The sequence below is a fragment of the Hippopotamus amphibius genome, chromosome 7 (assembly GCF_030028045.1).
Source record: "Hippopotamus amphibius kiboko isolate mHipAmp2 chromosome 7, mHipAmp2.hap2, whole genome shotgun sequence".
NCBI classification, from domain to species: Eukaryota; Metazoa; Chordata; class Mammalia; order Artiodactyla; family Hippopotamidae; genus Hippopotamus; species Hippopotamus amphibius.
In genome coordinates, this window is record NC_080192.1 from 42,447,034 (window position 1) to 42,464,641 (window position 17,608).

Here is a 17,608-nt window from a genome sequence, read left to right on the forward strand (position 1 = left end):
TACTCCAAGAGGCAGCTATCTTCTGCCAGTTCACTATGGTCCATTCGCAAGACAGAGATCCATGACCCCCAACCTCACACTTTCCATGGCATGGCGTAGCACGACCCAGCACGTTCTCAGTTACTGTTTACTTCGTTTTGGTCCTGGAAAGTATGTATTATACAGCTACATTTGGGGGCCAGCATTACGTAAGTTGCTCAAGTTCACACAGTTAGTAAATGAAAGAGGTGAATTACATTTAAGATTCTCTCTCTTGTTTACACCAATGACTCACACATCTTGGTGTGCATTAGAATGTCCACACTGTAACAACCCATCACTGCTTTTAATCAGCTCTTCCCAACAGAATTTTAATCAATAGAATTTTATTTCTCACAGTTCTGGAGACTGAGATGTCCCACCATCTGGGTGCCAGCTGGTTCGGCTCCTGGTGAGGCCCTCTTCTTGGGTTGCAGAGGGTCACCTTCTCACTCTGACCTCACATGGTGGAGAGGGAGAGGGAGAAAAACGAGGGAGAGGGAAAGATGGGGGAGAGAGAGAGAGAGAAAAGACAGATCCCATCATGGGCACTCCATCTTCACGACCTCATCTAAACCAAATTACTTCCCCAAAGCTCCACCTCCTAATACCACCACATTGGGGGTTAGAGCTTCAACATATGAATTTGGAGGGGACACAAACATTCAGTCCATACACCCTCTAGTTTGGAATCCCCACCTCAAATCACATTAAGTAAACAGAAGCCTACTTGGGTATTGGATAAGATGTGCTCTAGAGCTGAAGCACTTGCTAGAGCTCAGTCTTTAAATCCGTGCTGTCTAGTGTAATAATCACTAACCGCATGGGGCAAATGAGCACTTGAAATGTGGCTAGTCTAAGTTGAAACGTATTTGAAGTGTAATATATACATCGGATTTTAAAGACTTGGTATGAAACAAAGGATGTAAAACATCTCCTTAATACTCTTAATATTGATTATTTGTTGAAATGATAATATTTGGAATATGTTGGATTAAATAAGATCTATTATTAAAATTAATTTACCTGCTTCTTTTTTGTTTTTTAATGCAGCTACAGGAAAATTTAAAATAACATGTGTGGCTTGCATTATATTTCTTTAGACAGAGTTATTACAAGTAAATAACCCAAGATATTCAGTGTAAATAGACTGACTAACACAGAATTATGGACTGATAGAGTTAAGGAATATTATCACCTAGGAACTTTGTGTATAAAACTGTATTTACAAGAATATTTCATTTTTTGTAATTCTCCAAACTATATAGCAAATTCTAGTTTCTTACCAAGATGAGATTAAAATTAGAAAGAACTTGGTGACAATGCTAGTCTACCTCATTATTGGAAGGTTCTATAGATTGTGCCCTAACATATTATTGCATAAAAATTAAAATATAGCATCCTCATTATCCACGTATTCATATTTAAGTCACCACAGTTACAAGGTGGCATAGGCCTAAAGCAATCATAACATACACACAAATTCGTTAATAAACTTACATACAATTACTTCCAATTTGAACATTTCTATCCTTTATCACTAACACTTAATCCTTGTACTTTCATTTTTTCAAAAGAAAAGCCCATTTAAATAATTTTCTCCCACATTTTATTTTGAATTATTGGTCCTCATTTAACATATGTTTTCCTTAAACAGTCCTTTTCTGATACAGTTAGGATGTACCATAAGATAATTTTGATGGCCACATTTTCAAAACCATTATAAATTCAAACAGGATATAAATGTACTCTCCAAATCAATAAACATCCAGAAATGAATACATATTAATAGATTAATGCTTGTGTTTATGAAGTGCTTACAGTATACTGACTAACACTGCTAGATTTAGTCATTCATGAGTTAAACTTGTTAGGCATTCTGAATATAACCTGAGTGTTTACAGGTAGGACTACAAGATATAAAGGGTCAAAGAGATAATGTAGTCAATATAATCTTATAACATTGAGACCTATCCAATGTTTACACTATTCAGCTAGCTATACATTTTAGCCTAGTTAATTTCTCACTTCTGAGAAGGAAATTATTTTGAACTTGCTCCATGCTAAGGAAATAGTGGTTTCAACAGCAATTTAGCTGTTTCCTTTGAACGGCTTTTTTTTTTTTTTTCCTGTTTCATTGCTAAATCATCTAAGCATGTTTTGTCAGGTTGTCAGGTGTGGTTCTGAGCAACTATGCTATGTTTTTATTACAAGCCTTACAGGATTATTTGATTTCTTAAAGTATGCATATGTATATCTTTAATATAAATAAAATTAAAGAAACAAAAATGTTTTTAAAAGCTTTATTATCATTGTTGTGAGTAAAATACTGTCCTTTGTCTCTGACCCAGAAGTCTTGCATATTCTCTCAGTATCCTTTTATTTAATTAATTAATTAATTAAATTTTGGCTGCATTGGGTCTTTGCTGCTGCCTGTGGGCTTCCTCTAGCTGCCGCTAGAGGGGGTCTCTCAGTATCCTTGACTAACTTGTTAACTTGCTAGGAGGATACAGTCTCAGACGTTTCACAGTTTTGACAGGAGGCCATTTCAAATATTTTTCTTTATTCTTATGTTGGTTTTGGAAGTGGACTCATTCAAGAATTTGCTCATTCCATCTAAATTGTTGAATCTATTGACAAAAAGTTATTCATTATGTTCACGCATCATTCTTTTAATTTCTCTAGACCTGATATTGGTGATTTTTGTTTACTCTTTCTTTTTTCTCCATCAGCCTTGCTCATTTTGGTGGGCTCGGCCAGGATGACATGGGGCTGCCAGTTGTAAGGACAGTTAAAAGTTTCAGCCAAAATCAGTGTTAGGAAAGCTGAACCAGACAGAAAGAAAGGATTGAGAAATTTAGCCAGTCAAATCAGAAACCAAAACAGGAAATTTGTCAGCTGGCAGGGTCTGAGGCCATTTGACATCTAGAATCAAAGTTGGCAAAGATAAAGTCTGACATGTGAAAAAGTGAGTTGGTACTGAGAGTCCTTTTGTGATGTGGACACCTGTCACCCATGAGACTGTAACTGACAACTTCACAAATAGGTGTGGAAATGGAGACGGTCACACTTTGATTTAAAAGAGAAATAAAATGAAAAACAGAACTAAAACATTTACTACTTGTTATTTAAAGTAAGATGCCAGCTGCTTGTGTTGAGCTGCTAAGATATGCCAATGCTAAGTCACTGATAAACATGATTGACTTCATTATGTTTGCATGAGCTGTTAGGCCAGGGGAAAGCAGGCCACTAACATAGCTGTTTTGTTTTGAGGTTGTTTTTGAAGGGAGGGAGAATTGCACAAAAACTCATTTACAGTGGCTTAACTATAATGGGCTATAGTTTTTCTAAAATAATAGTAAGTCCAAAGGTTGGGAGTCCAGGGCTGGTGTAGTAGCAACATGATGTCAGTGTCTCTGGCTCTTCCTATTTTTCTGCTTAATCATCTTTAGCATGTGGCTTTTCCATGCATGCTTCTTATCTCATGGTCACAAGACAGCTGCTCCATCTACAGTTTCCAATCCACATTCCAAATATGAAGAAGAAGGAAGGAAGGGATGGTGCCTATATGAGACTGGGGATGTGATGGAGATAGCTAGTTTCTGCCTTGTGCAGGAGGCTGAAAGATAAAAGCTACTTTAACAGAAGTTATTCAGAGAGATATCAGCATCCCCAGTCAAGGCACCTATTATGGATTGGGTTGAGCCCCTTTAAAAGATATGTGGAGGACTTCCCCGGTGGCGCAGTGGTTAAGAATCCATCTGCCAATGCAGGGGCCACGGGTTCGAGCCCTGGTCCAGGAAGATCCCACATGCCGTGGAGCAATGAAGCCTGTGCGCCACAACTACTGAGCCTGTGCTCTAGAGCCCGAGAGCCACAACTATTGAGCCCATGTGCCACAACTACTGAAGCCTGAACATCTACAGCCCATGCTCCACAACAAGAAAAGCCATTGCAGTGAGAAGCCTGTGCACCGAAATGAAGAGTAGCTCCTGCTTGCTGCGACTAGAGAAAGCCCGTGCACAGCAACAAAGACCCAATACAGCCAATAAATAAATAAATAAATTAATTAATTAAAAAAAAGATATGTGGAAGCCCTAACCCCATGAACCTCAGAATGACATTTTGAAATGTGGTCCTTACAGATGTAATCAAGTTAAGATAAGGTTTTAGAATGGACTCTAATCCAATATGACTAATGTCCTTATAAGAAGTGGAGAAGAAATACAGAAAAGAGAATGCCATGTGAAGACACAGAGACAAAGAGAGAGAAGACCATGTGAAAATGGAGGTAGAGATTGGAATTATGCTGCCGCGAGACAAGGAATGCCTTGGGCTACTAGCAGCTGGGAGAGGGAAGGAAGCTTAATCTCCTTGACGCTTCAATGTGAGGACGGCCCAGCCTACACCTTGATTTTGAACTTCTAGCCTCCAAAAATGTGAGAGAATAAATTTCTTTTGTTTTAAGCCACCCAGTTTGTGGTGCTTTGTTACAGTAGCCCTAGGAAACTAATACAGTATCCCAGCCAGATTCGAGGGATATTAATTCTTGAGTTTCAGAACTTGAGAGGACAGTAATAAAATAGAACCTGCTTAGAGGAAGGTGTTCTTAGGTGTCATCCTGGGAGAGTAACAACATAAACACTGTTATACCCCTAAAAAGGAATCAGAAGTAGAAATAGTAAAGAAATAAACACAAAGTACTGAGATTTTACAATAGGACAAAGTTTTTAAGTTATTATATTTACAAAAATACTATTTCTGTCTTGCTTTTAAGTTATATAAATAGTTCAATAGAACACCTCATTCTAAAGCTAAAACTGTAATCTATTTTTTAAGGAGAGGTAAATATTTAATACATGTTTAATAAAATTGATGTTCATAAATTTATTAGAATATAAAATAAACAGCATTAAAATACAGAATAACTTTTATGCAAAAGTCCCTTTGACATTAAATAAACTATTAATTGACTTCTATTTAAGTCCTAACAATTATGCATAAATTATGGAACTATTAAGCTAGAGTCAAGTATATACATGCATTTATATTACCTGGTTGTAATACAGGAATGTATCATGAGAGTAGGAGTTGAGGAAAAAGCAAGGAATGTGGGGAAGAAGGCCTCAAGGAAGAAAGAAAAAATAGTGGAAGAAAAGGAGCTGAGAGGCAGATCAAAAATAGTGTCCCAAAATAAACTCAAAATGGATTAAAGACCTAAATGTAAGGCCAGACACTATAAAACTCCTAGAAGAAAACATAGGCAGAACACTCTATGACATACATCAAAGCAAGATTCTTTTTGGCCCACCTCCTAGAATCATGAAAATAAAATCAAGAATAAACAAATGGGACCTCATGAAACTTAAACAAGACAAGAAGACAACCCTAAGAATGGGAGAAAATACTTACCAATGAAGCAACTGACAAAGAATTAATCTCCAAAATATACAAGCAGCTCATACAGTTTAATACCAAAAAAGAAAATAACCCAATCCACAAATGGGTGGAAGACCTAAATAGACATTTCTCCAAAGAAGACATACAGATGGCCAACACACACATGAAAAGATGCTCAACATCACTAATCATTAGAGAAATGCAAGTCAAAGCCACAATGAGGTATCACCTCACACCAGTCAGAATGCCATCATCAAAAAATCTAGAAACAATAAATGTTGGAGAGGGTGTGGAGTAAAGGGAACTCTCCTGTACTGTTGGTGGGAATGTAAGTTGGTCCAGCCACTATGGAAAACAGTTTGGAGGTTCCTTAAAAAACTAAAAATGGAACTACCATATGATCCAGTAATCCCACTACTGGGCATATACCCAGAGAAAACCATAATCCCAAAAGAAACATGTACCATAATGTTCATTGCAGCACTATTTACAATAGCCAGGACATGGAAGCAACCTAAATGCCCATCAACAGATGAATGGATAAAGAAGATATGGCATATATATATACAATGGAATATTACTCAGCAATAAAAAGGAATGAAATTGAGCTATATGTAATGAGGTGGATAGACCTAGAGACTGTCAAACAGAGCGAAGTAAGCCAGAAAGAGAAAAACAAATACCGTATGCTAACTCATATATACGGAATCTTAAAAAATGGTACTGATGAACCCAGTGACAAGGCAAGAATAAGGATGCAGATGCAGAGAATGGACTGGAGGACACAGAGTTGGGGGAGTGGCAAAGGGGAAGCTGAGACGAAGTGAGAGAGTAGCATAGACATATATACACTACCAATTGTAAAATAGATAGCTAGTGGGAAGTTGCTGTATAACACAGGGAGATCAACTCGATGATGGGTGATGCCTTAGAGGGCCAGGACAGGGAGGGTGGGAGGGAGTCACAGGAGGGAGGGGATATGGGGATATATGTATAAATACAGCTGATTCACTTTGGTGTACCTCAAAAACTGGTACAAGAGTGTAAAGCAATTATATTCCAATAAAGAGCTTAAAAAAGCCAAAAACATAAACAAAAAGACCCAGAAGGAAGCTGCCCTGCTGACAGTTTGATTTTGGCCTTTTCTATGGCTTAAGCCACTCAGTTTGTGGCACATTGTTACATCATCCACAGGAAACCACTACATGTACTGCTTGTTGACTGATCTCTCTCCAGGTTGGGTATAACCACAATATTCTAGTTATTGAATTGTTATAATATGCTTTATAATCATTCAACTCATATTGTGTAGGAACCCTGGCAATAAAGAAAAGCCAGTGAACCATTGATAAGAAATTCAGTATAGTGGTTACCTTACACTGTGGGGTGGATGAGATCCCGATGAAATCTTATATGGCGTACAGTGTCTTCTAATCTATTAGAATATTTACAGATTTGGGACATTCATATAAACGTAATTGCACAGTTTGTGTCCTTTTGTGTGTGCCTTCCTTCCTAAGTGTAGTGTTTTCAAGATTCTTTGTATCTTTTTATGAGAGATATTCCACTGTGTACATATGGCAAGTCTGGTGTATCCAGGTACCATGGATGGACACTTGAGTTGTGTCCAAATTTTGATGACTGTGAATAATGCTGTCTTAATCTGCATTAAATAGTTTCTTGATGAAAAAAAAAATAGTGTCCCATACAGGAAAACAACTAAGAAGTGAGTGACAGTACATAAATATATTGAATAAATATGGAACTAATATCTTGAATAGGAAAACTACATTGAGAAGTGTCAATTTTCACTAACCTATAAATTGAGTATAATCCCAATTATAATAATCCCAATTAAAAATACTAATGAGATTTGTTTCTCACTTGACAAAATAATCCCAATTAAGAAGATTGGGAATAGCAAAAAAACAATTTTGAAAAAAGAAAAGCAGAGGTTTCTCTGAGAGAGATGAGAAAATGTACTAGATTACTATAAAATAATAATAATAATAATAATAATCTTACTGGTGTAAGAATGAACAAGTTGGCTTCAAACTCCTCATATTCATTTTAGTCCTCTTATTCCACCCTGAGCAGGAATATTAAACTTCATTAATCATATGTCATTGCACTGGCTGGGGAGTGTTATTTGGAATGGAACACTCAAAGGAAAAAAAAGTCATAGTAAATATGGGTATGATCTCTTCTATTTTTCTTGCATGCTTGGGGACACCTCCTTCTGGAGTTTGTAGCACTTCCATCTTTACTCACACAGGCTGGGATATGCATGTGCTAAGTTGGTTTGCTTCTGTTTCTTCTGGTAACTGGCAGGTATGGCTTTCAGTTCTACTCACTGGTAAATCCTGAGATCCAGGGATAGGTATTGGGGTGAGAGAATGCATAGGTCATAGGTGGACATAGCTTAATCAAGCTCACTGTTGTTTTTTAGTGGAAGCTTGGGGACAGTCTTTGGTAACAGTAAAGTATTACTTTGCCTTCCATAATTCTCACACAGCTAGGGAGTGTGTGTTGAGGGAGGGGAGGAGGGAGACGGCTGTGATACTCTTAGGTCTCTTGGTTAACAGCATCTCAGTCCTATCAGGATTCTCTAGAGAAACACAGCCAATAGGACATGTATAGATACATAGAAAGGGATCCATTACAAGGGATAGGTTCACATGATTACAGAGGATGAGAAGTCTCATGATTTGCCATCTGCAAGCTGGAGGCCCAGGAAAGCTGGCAGTGCAGTCTTATTTCAAGCCCAAAGGCCTGAGAACTAGGGGAGCCAATGGTGTAAGTCCCTGTCTGAGTCTGGGGGGCAGGAGAGGATGGAAGACCCAGCTCAAGTAGAGAGAGCGAATTTACCTTTCCACCTTTTTGTTCTAATGCTCACCCACACTGGTGAGGGGATCTTTCTTACTCAGTTGGCTGATTCAAATGCTCATATCTTCTGGACATACCCTCACAGACACACCCAGAAATAATAATGTTTCATTTGTTATCTGGACATCCCTTAGCCCAGTCAAGTTGCATAAAATTAACCATCATCTCAATATAATCCATTTCTTACCATTAACTTAACTAGACAGATCAGTGGAATAAAATAAAGTCAAAAAATAAATGTGAGTGTTTATAAGAATTTAATATACAGCAGCATTTTACCAATCTATATTCTCTTGAAATCAAAGCAGAGATGTGAGAAAGTACTTGATGGTCAGAAGGGTGAAAAACTCTTCATAATCTACACACACTTTAGAGATTCCTAACTCACAGTTAGCCTATCAAAGTCTCTGAGAATTCCTGTAGTATGTAGTAAAGAAATTTGTTTAACTTTTTAAATTCAGCATTTTCAAGTGCAGAAATTTCAAATTCAAAATTGTATTTGGTCAGAATTGAAGTGCGATTTTTTTCTTTGTCCTGGTATGTGCCCAAACATATCTTGGGATTAACTGATTATTCAAGAAGTGATTTCAGGACAACTGGCTATCAATTTGGGAAAAATCTGCAGTGGCACATTGCTGCAATTAACTGTGGTAACTATGGTGTTTCTGGTTTCTGTATATAGAACACTTTCCCATCTTCCACTTCTTGTAGCCAGTGTTTGGCTGTCTATCATGATGCCCTGCTCCTCCATCTCCATGTACTGAAATGGGTACAGATCCCATATTGGGCCAGAGTCTTGCTTGTCTTTCTCTGCATTCTCTGGGTAGGGTGATTAGTTCAGGAATGAGAACATGATCCAAGCTAAGCCAATCAGAATACTTCCTGGGTTTTGGGCTGGAGCTGGTAAGGCAGGTTGTCCCTCCTTCTTTGTGAGATGTAAGAATATAGGCCTGGGGTTATTGACAGCGAGATTTAAAACAGCACCACAGACAAATATAAAGGCAAGTGACAAACTAGGGACAGATATCGCAATCCATATGATATAGCATGGTTATCATTTTTAAGTATATATATTCTTATTTATCAATAAAAAATGATAAAAACTCCAACTGAGGAATGGATAAAAAATACAGAGAGGCAGGGACTTCTCTGGTGGCTCAGTGGTTAAGAATCTGCCTGCCAATGCAGGGGACATGGGTTTGATCCCTGGTCTGGGAAGATCCCACATGCCGCGGAGCAACAAAGCCTGTCTGCCACAACTATCGAGCCTATGCTCTAGAGCCCGCAAACCACAATTACTGAGCCCATGTGCTGCAATTACTGAGCCCGCATGCTGCAATTACTGAAGCCTGTGCACCTAAAGCCTGTGCTCTGCAACAAGAGAAGCCACTGCAATAAGCCTGCTCACCACAACGAAGAGTAGCCCCCGCTTGCCACAACTAGAGAAAGCCTGAGTGCAGCAAAGAAGACCCAACGCAGTCAAAATAAATAAATTAAAAAAAAAAAATGTTCCCAGACATTGCTAACTGTCATTGGCAGAGAGGTGGCAAAATTGCCCCAAGTTAAGAACCACTGGCCTATAGCAATCATATTCTCAATTTAAAAGTGGAAGCAATACCAACTCCGCAGAGTGGCTTTGAGTATTAAATAATTATGTAACAGCACTTTGGAAGCTATGAAAATGATATACAAATATAAGATAATAATAATAAATAAAATCACTGTAGAGAACCACCCCTTTTCTCTACCTCAGGCTTTTTCTCAGGAGGCTGGGTAAAAAAGAGGCTGACTTCATGGAAATTTTATATATCTGTATCTATATCTATATCTCAGAGCTCTTGAAAAACAAAACAAAGCAAGTGAAAACAAAAAAAAAAACCAGAAACTATCAAATACAAGAAGACAGTTCATTGCTTTTTTTTTCAGTCAACTTCAACTTTCTTAAATTCTTTTTCTGTTTTTAATTTTTATTTTTAAAAAAATTTTCACCTTTATTGGACTATAATTTCTTTACAGTATTGTGTTAGTTTCTGCTGTACAACAAAGTGAATCAGCTATATGTATAAATATATCCCCATATCTCCTCCCTCTTGAGCCTCCTCCCACCCTCCCTATCCCATTCCTTTAGGTCTTCACAAAGCATCGAGCTGATCTCCCTGTGCTCTGTAGTAGCTTCCCACTAGCTATCTACTTTACATTTGGTAGTGTATATATGTCAATGCTATTCTCTCACTTCGTCCCAGCTTCCCCTTCCCCCTGCTTCCTCAAGTCTGTTCTCTATGTCTGCATCTCTACTCCTGCCCTGCCACTAGGTTCATCAGTACCATTTTTCTAGATTCCATATATATATGTTAGCATACCGTATTTGTGTGGTGGATGCACCTAGAGTTCATTGCTTTTTTATATAATTCTCATATTGCCCATTTAAGAACAGGCTTTTAATATAATACAGTTAATAAACATAAAGTTTATATCATTTGATGTATTTTGCTTATGTATTTTTACTCAGTTCATTTATTAGTACCACAAGTGGTAAGTAGCTAATTTATATTACTAATTTACGCACTTTTACTATAGATATTGAATAACTCTAAGTAAATAACTATTTAAAAAATTTATTTTACTTTATAGCATAAATTTTGGAGGAAGCCAGTTTGCTTAATCACAACTAATTAAACTTTTGACATTTATTAGCCATTGGTGTCAACAAATTATATAGCTGAGTAAAGAATTACAGCAAGGCTTTAATGAAATATTGAACATGAAGTAGAAATAATAAATTTGTCTCCTAACAGCATGTACAAATACCACTTAAACCATTCCAAACACATTTACTACAAAGATAAATAATGGTATTAGAAGCCTTGATAATACATGGAAAATATCACCACCATCATCACCACCACCAATAACAACTATGATAGAAATGATAAAAACAACAAAATCAAAAGTTATCAAATGATTTTCCTGAACTTGGAATGGTCCTAAGTACCTTACATGTATAGTTTTAATTAATACTCAAGAAAACTTTTAACCCATCTAAAAAATATTAAAAACAGAGAGAGATAGAAACATATTTACAAAGTAGAAATTTCATCCTTTATCAGAATAACATAGTGAAATCTTAAGATTAATTAGACTGGCCAAATGTTTTTTTAGTATTTCTCTCATCACATCTTTATTTGTTCTTAGTGTTCAAGAACTTGCCTTACAATACTTACTATAAAATACATGTTTTTTGTTTGTTTCTTTGTTTTTCAAATTTAAATTTTTTGAATAAATATGGGAAAGAGAAGGGAATAAAAGGTATTACAATAGTGGTTTGTGCATATTTTTTTTGTTAAAGCTCAGTGGTGGTTTTTTTCTTTTCAGTGTTTTTTATTTTACTTTATTTTTTGCCTTGTTTGTATTACACTTTTGTCCTATGATAGTGGTAAATCTTACCCCTCCTCCTCCTCCTTTTCCTCTTCCTCTTCCTCTTTTTTCCTGTCCTCTTCCTCCTCTTCATCCTCCTCCTCCTCCTCTTCCTCCTCCTCCTCCTCTTCCTCCTCTACCTTTTCCTCCCTCTTTGCTGGCCCAGCTACCTCAGGGGTAAAAACCATGTCTTCTTCCAATAATATATTTGGAAAATGAGACTGTATTATCAAAACAATTGTGGCACTTAGTGAAAAACACAGCAGTCTCAGAAATAAAGTAGTCATGCACAGTGGATCACACACAATTGGCCGGGGTACTTCCCATCTTGGATACCAAAATCGGTAATCTGTAAATAAAGAAGTAATTGAAAGCTGGATTTCACATAAAGTAGTTAAATCGTTCAAGAAATAAAGGACAACAATACATACATATGGCTTGGTCACGATCTGCATCACCTAGAAAGAAAAAGAAAGTTCATAAAGAATTACATAAAATTTCTTCTTCTTCTAGAATGTAAGATACTTTTCCCAACAATAATGTCATTCTCCTAGTTTTCAGGCACCATGACCTCATTTTTGATGTCCCCCATTCAACCAGTAGCCAACTGTAAATTACAACATATTTTCTTTTAGTAAAGGTCCTTCTGGTCTGCTAGAGAGACATGAAAGTATAGGAGGAAGAGGTGTGGATTCTAGTACTAATTCTGTCTCTAAATCATCCTGTCAACTTATATAAGCCACTTCACTCCTGCCTTCCGAAGATTGTTCCAGCTTCAACATTCTAGAATTCTGTAACATCCTTTTTTAAAAATTGAAGTATAGTTAACTTACGTCATGTTAGAATATCTCTTATTTTTCTCTCTCCTCTCCCTGCCCAAGATCATTCAAAATTAGTTTTCTGAATCTACTCACTTTCCTCATTTAATTCTTATTTTCAGAAGCTTTCAGTTGCTCTTCATTTCCTAGATGGCAAGGTTAAATACAGAGCCTGGTATTCCTTGTTTTTGCTATCTAGCCCAATGCTATCATAATACTTTTCAGGAAATAAATTTCCTTTCTTCTGCTTACTTGGGCAGAGAAGGTCAAACAATCCCCAGATTTCACTAGAAAAGAGAGTGGGAGGATAAATGCGGTCTCATCTATAGAGAGTCCAGTGTCAACCAGGGCTTTGTCTTGCAATGATGGTACCCTTAGAGGAAAATGTAGAAATCACTCCTCAGGCACCTTCTGTTGGATCTCTGAAGTTATTTTAGCCTTTTGTGCTTGGTATTATTTATTACTTCATATTTTATGAAATAATTTCTATTTTAGAGCTCCTTAAAATCTCTTACCATATTGTCTATATTTTCTCTACTTCATTCTGTGTATGTGTACCTATTTATTGCTTAGTATGAGCAATAATGTAATTAGTACTTTGTTTTCTTTGCATCTTCAGTTCTCATCACTAATTTTCATTGATTACATTCTTCTTTTACTTTTGTACTTGATTAAATATTTAAATACATTTAAATTTACTTACATCTCTATTGTTTGAAATATCAGCTTTAAATATCTTTTGGCCCCTGGCTATAAAAGATGATAAAGTTAAGCACATTTTTTTCTACCTCTCTCTTCTACTCCCAAGTTTTAGGAATTATATATATGTATATATATATATATACACACATTACATATATATTATATGTATAATATACATAATATACACACATATATCACCAGAATTTATTACCTTTACAGTTTGTTTTGTAATTATAACCTTCAGGTTTGTTTTAGTCCTTGTCTATCAATTAAGATTTAATGTGTAAGGACAGTTCTTTCAGTGCAGTGTTTTGCTTTTCCATTTATCTTTTTGGTGAAAGTCATCCTCTAGTAGTTTATTGAAGGAGTGTTCATGAGGACTATATACCACAAGTTACTGAACGTTTCCACAATATTTGTCTATTTGCTTATAAGTGAATAATAAGTTTGGGCTATTTATAAATTCTTTGTTGACACTTCTTGTATTAAGAACAATACAGGCATCACTCCACTGACTCTTAGCATTGACTGTTATTGTAGAGAAGTTGGAGGCCAGCATGAATTTTCGCCTCTATGCAGGATTGTCAATTGCTGATGTGGCATTACTATCACGCCAATGTAAAGTCAATCTTGTATTGTAGAGCTGAAACTGGACCTAACTATCTTTCTGTGAATTTCTTTCTCTGTATAGCTTCAGGTTAGAGTTTGCAGGACTGCTAGTGAAAATTTGGACTATTTAAAAGAAGTGGAGATCATTGTTCTTCAGAGGTGGTTGTTGGCCAGAGACCTCAGTGGATGTGAAATTCACAGTTACCTCCTTGGTAGAATGGGAAACTATTTGCTTTGCTGCTGAACACTGAGGCAGTTTGTGGAAGCTTTCTCAAAGATTTTTGAGAATTGCAGCAATTTCCTGGTCAGTTTTTGAGAACCACCTATTTTGGTGCTCCAGGTTAAGAGGTCTTCAGTGTCTGCTTCCCTGACCTCTTGACTGTGCTTCCTCTGGTTTTTCGTGGCAGCTTCTCTGATCTTCACTACCCTAGAATTTACAGCGTTCATATAAGTTATGTTACCTAATCTAAACACTGTATTGTCAGAATACTTAGAGTGGCTGTTTCTCTGATTCAACTGACTGTTAAACTCTCTAATAAACGATTTTACATTTTTTGCTTAGATGCTTAAAGGATTCTTTTTCTCTTCTAACTTACTAGGGGATATCTAGATGGTGAAAACTTTGTGTCACTTTTTCCTAGCATGTAGTATATACTTTTTTTTTTCTTTACAAGGTTATTTAAAATTGAAGTATAATTTGACATAAAACATTATATTAGTTTCAGGTGCACAACACAATGATTCGATATTTGTATATTTTGTGACATGATCACCACCATAAGTCCAGTTTATATCTGTCACTATACATTGTTACAATATCTTTTTTTCTTGTGATGAGAACTTTTAAGGTTTACTCTCAGCAACTTTCAAATATGTAATACAGTATTATTAACTATAGTTACCATGTTATACATTACATCCCTATGACTTATTTATTTTATAACTGGAAGCGAAATTTTGTACTTTTGACCTCGTTCACCCATTTCATCCACTGCCTGTGGCAACCACTAATCTATTTTCTGTATCTAAAAGCTTGGTTTGTTTGTTTTTAATTCCACATACAAGTGAGTCCATATGGTATTTTTCTTTTTCTGTTTGACTTTTTTCACTTAGCATAATGCCCTCAAAGTCTATCCATGTCGTCACAAATGGCAAGACTTCCTTCTTTTTCATGGATAAATAATATTGCATTGTATATATATGTCACATTTTCTTTATTCATTTATCAACTAATGCATACTTAGGTTGTTTCCATATCTTGGCTATTCTAAATAATGCTACAATAAACATGGTGGTGTATCTTTGTGAGTTAGTGTTTTCATTTTCTTTGGATAAATGCCCAGAAGTGGAATTGCTGGATCGTATGGTAGTTGTATTTTTAATTTTGGAGGAACCTCCATACTATTTTCCATAGTGGCCACCTCAATTTATATTCCATAGTATGCACATTCAAGAATTTCTATTTTTGAAGGTTTTAATTATTTCTTTAAATATCTATATATCTAGTTGTAGCTTTATTTTCTGTCCTATTATTTTAGTTCTGTTCTTTAGAGCCTCTAATTATTCTTATGTTGAATCTGATTATCAGTGCATATTTATCATTTTCTCTTTAATGTTTTAAACTCCTTGCTTGCATTTACTGTGTTTTCCAGTATTTTTGGTTCCTTGTGCTGTTTTCATTTTTTTATAAATTTATTTATTTATTTAATTTATTTATTGGCTGCGTTGAGTCTTCCTTGCTGCACACAGGCTTTCTCTAGTTGCTGCAAGCGGGGGCTACTCTTCATTGTGGTGCACGGGCTCCCCATTGTAGTGGTTTCTCTTGTTGTGGAGCACAGGCTCTAGGTGCATGGGCTTCAATAGTTGCGGCACATGGGCTCAGTAGTTGTGGCTCTAGAGCAGAGGCTCAATAGTTGTGGTGCATGGGCTTAGTTGCTCCATGGCATGTGGAATCTTCCCAGGACAGGGCTCGAACCCGTGTACCCTGCATTGGCAGGCGGATTCTTTACCACTGCGCCACCTAGGAAGTCCCCTTGTGCTGTTTTCAATGTGATATTTACTTCTGTAATTATTTTATCTTTTTTTTTCATGTTTTTCCTATGCTATGCCAGTGGTTTTATCTTTGTTATCTTGCCATATCTTCCTCGATTTTTGTGTCTTTGCTTTGATCTCTTGTTTTACCCTTCTTTATTAAGATTTTTTTTTGAAAATGGTATACCTGTTCTCATTTCTTGTCTGTACCATGGCAGTATATACAGGTGATTGATGGCAGTATTATTTTGCCATTTGTTTGTTTCTTTTTCTCTTTTCCTTGGAGTCTTTTTTGTATATATTGTGTACCAGTTGTTTTTTTTTTTCTCCCAGTATCATTTATTTTCTAAGCTGTGTAACCAATTACCTCAAACCTAAGACAACTCGCATTTATTATCTCACAGTTTCTGTGGTTAGGAGTCCCAACATGACTTAGCTGGTTTTTTTGCTTTTGGATCTCACCAAAAAAGCAAAACCAAAACAACTCACTGGGAACACTCAACAGCAAAACAGAGACAACATAGGAAAGAGTCTGTGAACTTAAAGACAACAGATCAACAGAAATGATCCAATCTGAAAGAGAGATGAGGATTAAAAAATGAACAGAGTCTCAGGGAAACCATGGGACAACAAAAAGTCTAACATTCATGTTATGAGTCCCTGAAGGAGAAGAGAAAGAGTGTGAGGCTAGAAAAAAAAAATATACAAAAATAATGGCTGAAAACTTCCAAAGTTTGGAAAAAGATGTAAACCTACAGATTCAAGAAGCTGAGCATACATCAAACAGAATAAGCCCAATGAAATCCATGCTCAGACACATTATAATAAAACTTCTGAAATTTAGAGACAATAAAATAAAATAAAATCTCAAAAGAAGTCAGAGGAAAATTACATTATCTATAAGAGCAAGAAAGACTTAAATGACTAGATTTCTCATCAGAAACCAGAGAGGCCAGAAGGGAGTGGTTGCTACAATATTTCTGAAGTGCTGGAAGGAAAGAACTATCAAGAAAACAATTCTATATCCAGCAAAAATAACCTTCAGAAATGAAGAAGTAAAGACATTTTCAAATGAAGGAATCCTAAGAGAATCTGTGCCCAGCAAACCTTCTCTAAAAGAATTACTAAAGTACATTCTTCATATAGAGGGTAAATGATACCAGAAGAAAACTTGAACTATCAGGAACTGAAGGGAAAGCCACAAAATGGTAAAAAATAATAGACTAGGTAAATATAATAGACTATTCTTCTCCTCTTGAATTATTTAAAATATATTTGAGAGTTGAAAACAAAAAGTAGTACATTGATGATGGCATTTTCAGTGCATGTAGATTTAATATGTAAAATAACTATGGGGGAAAGTAAAGGGATTTATCCGGTGGTAAGGTTTCCACATTCCAAAATATTGATTCTAAACAGACTGTGAAAAGTTAAGTATGCATGTTGCTATCCCTAGGACAACAACTGAAAAAATTATACAAAGAGATAGGCTGGAACCAAAATAGACAAATTAAATGAAACACCTGAAAAATGTTTCAATAATGCAAAAGAAGGCATAAAAAGGGAAACAGCAATAAAAAATAGAGGAAAAAACCAGAGAACAAATAAAATGGCAGACCTAAATCCAAACACTGTAATAATTTTATTAAATGTAAGTGGTCTAAACATACCAATTAAAACAGAGATTGTCAGAATGGATTAAAAAACATGACCCAACTACATGCTGTCTA

At 36.1% G+C, this 17,608-nt stretch overlaps 1 protein-coding gene across 1 annotated transcript in view; it reads right to left on the bottom strand.

The window, feature by feature from the left end:
- Nucleotides 1–11,013: 11,013 nt before the first annotated feature.
- GLIPR1L2 (GLIPR1 like 2) overlaps nucleotides 11,014–17,608 on the bottom strand; it is a 43,282-nt gene continuing 36,687 nt past the window's right edge. Inside the window, exons 6-7 of the mRNA XM_057743348.1 lie at nucleotides 12,150–12,176; nucleotides 11,014–12,067 (exon numbers count right to left, since the gene is read on the bottom strand). Of these exons, the coding sequence (XP_057599331.1) occupies nucleotides 11,745–12,067; nucleotides 12,150–12,176 (350 nt within the window). The 3' untranslated portion in view covers nucleotides 11,014–11,744. The remainder of the gene's footprint in view (nucleotides 12,068–12,149; nucleotides 12,177–17,608) is intronic.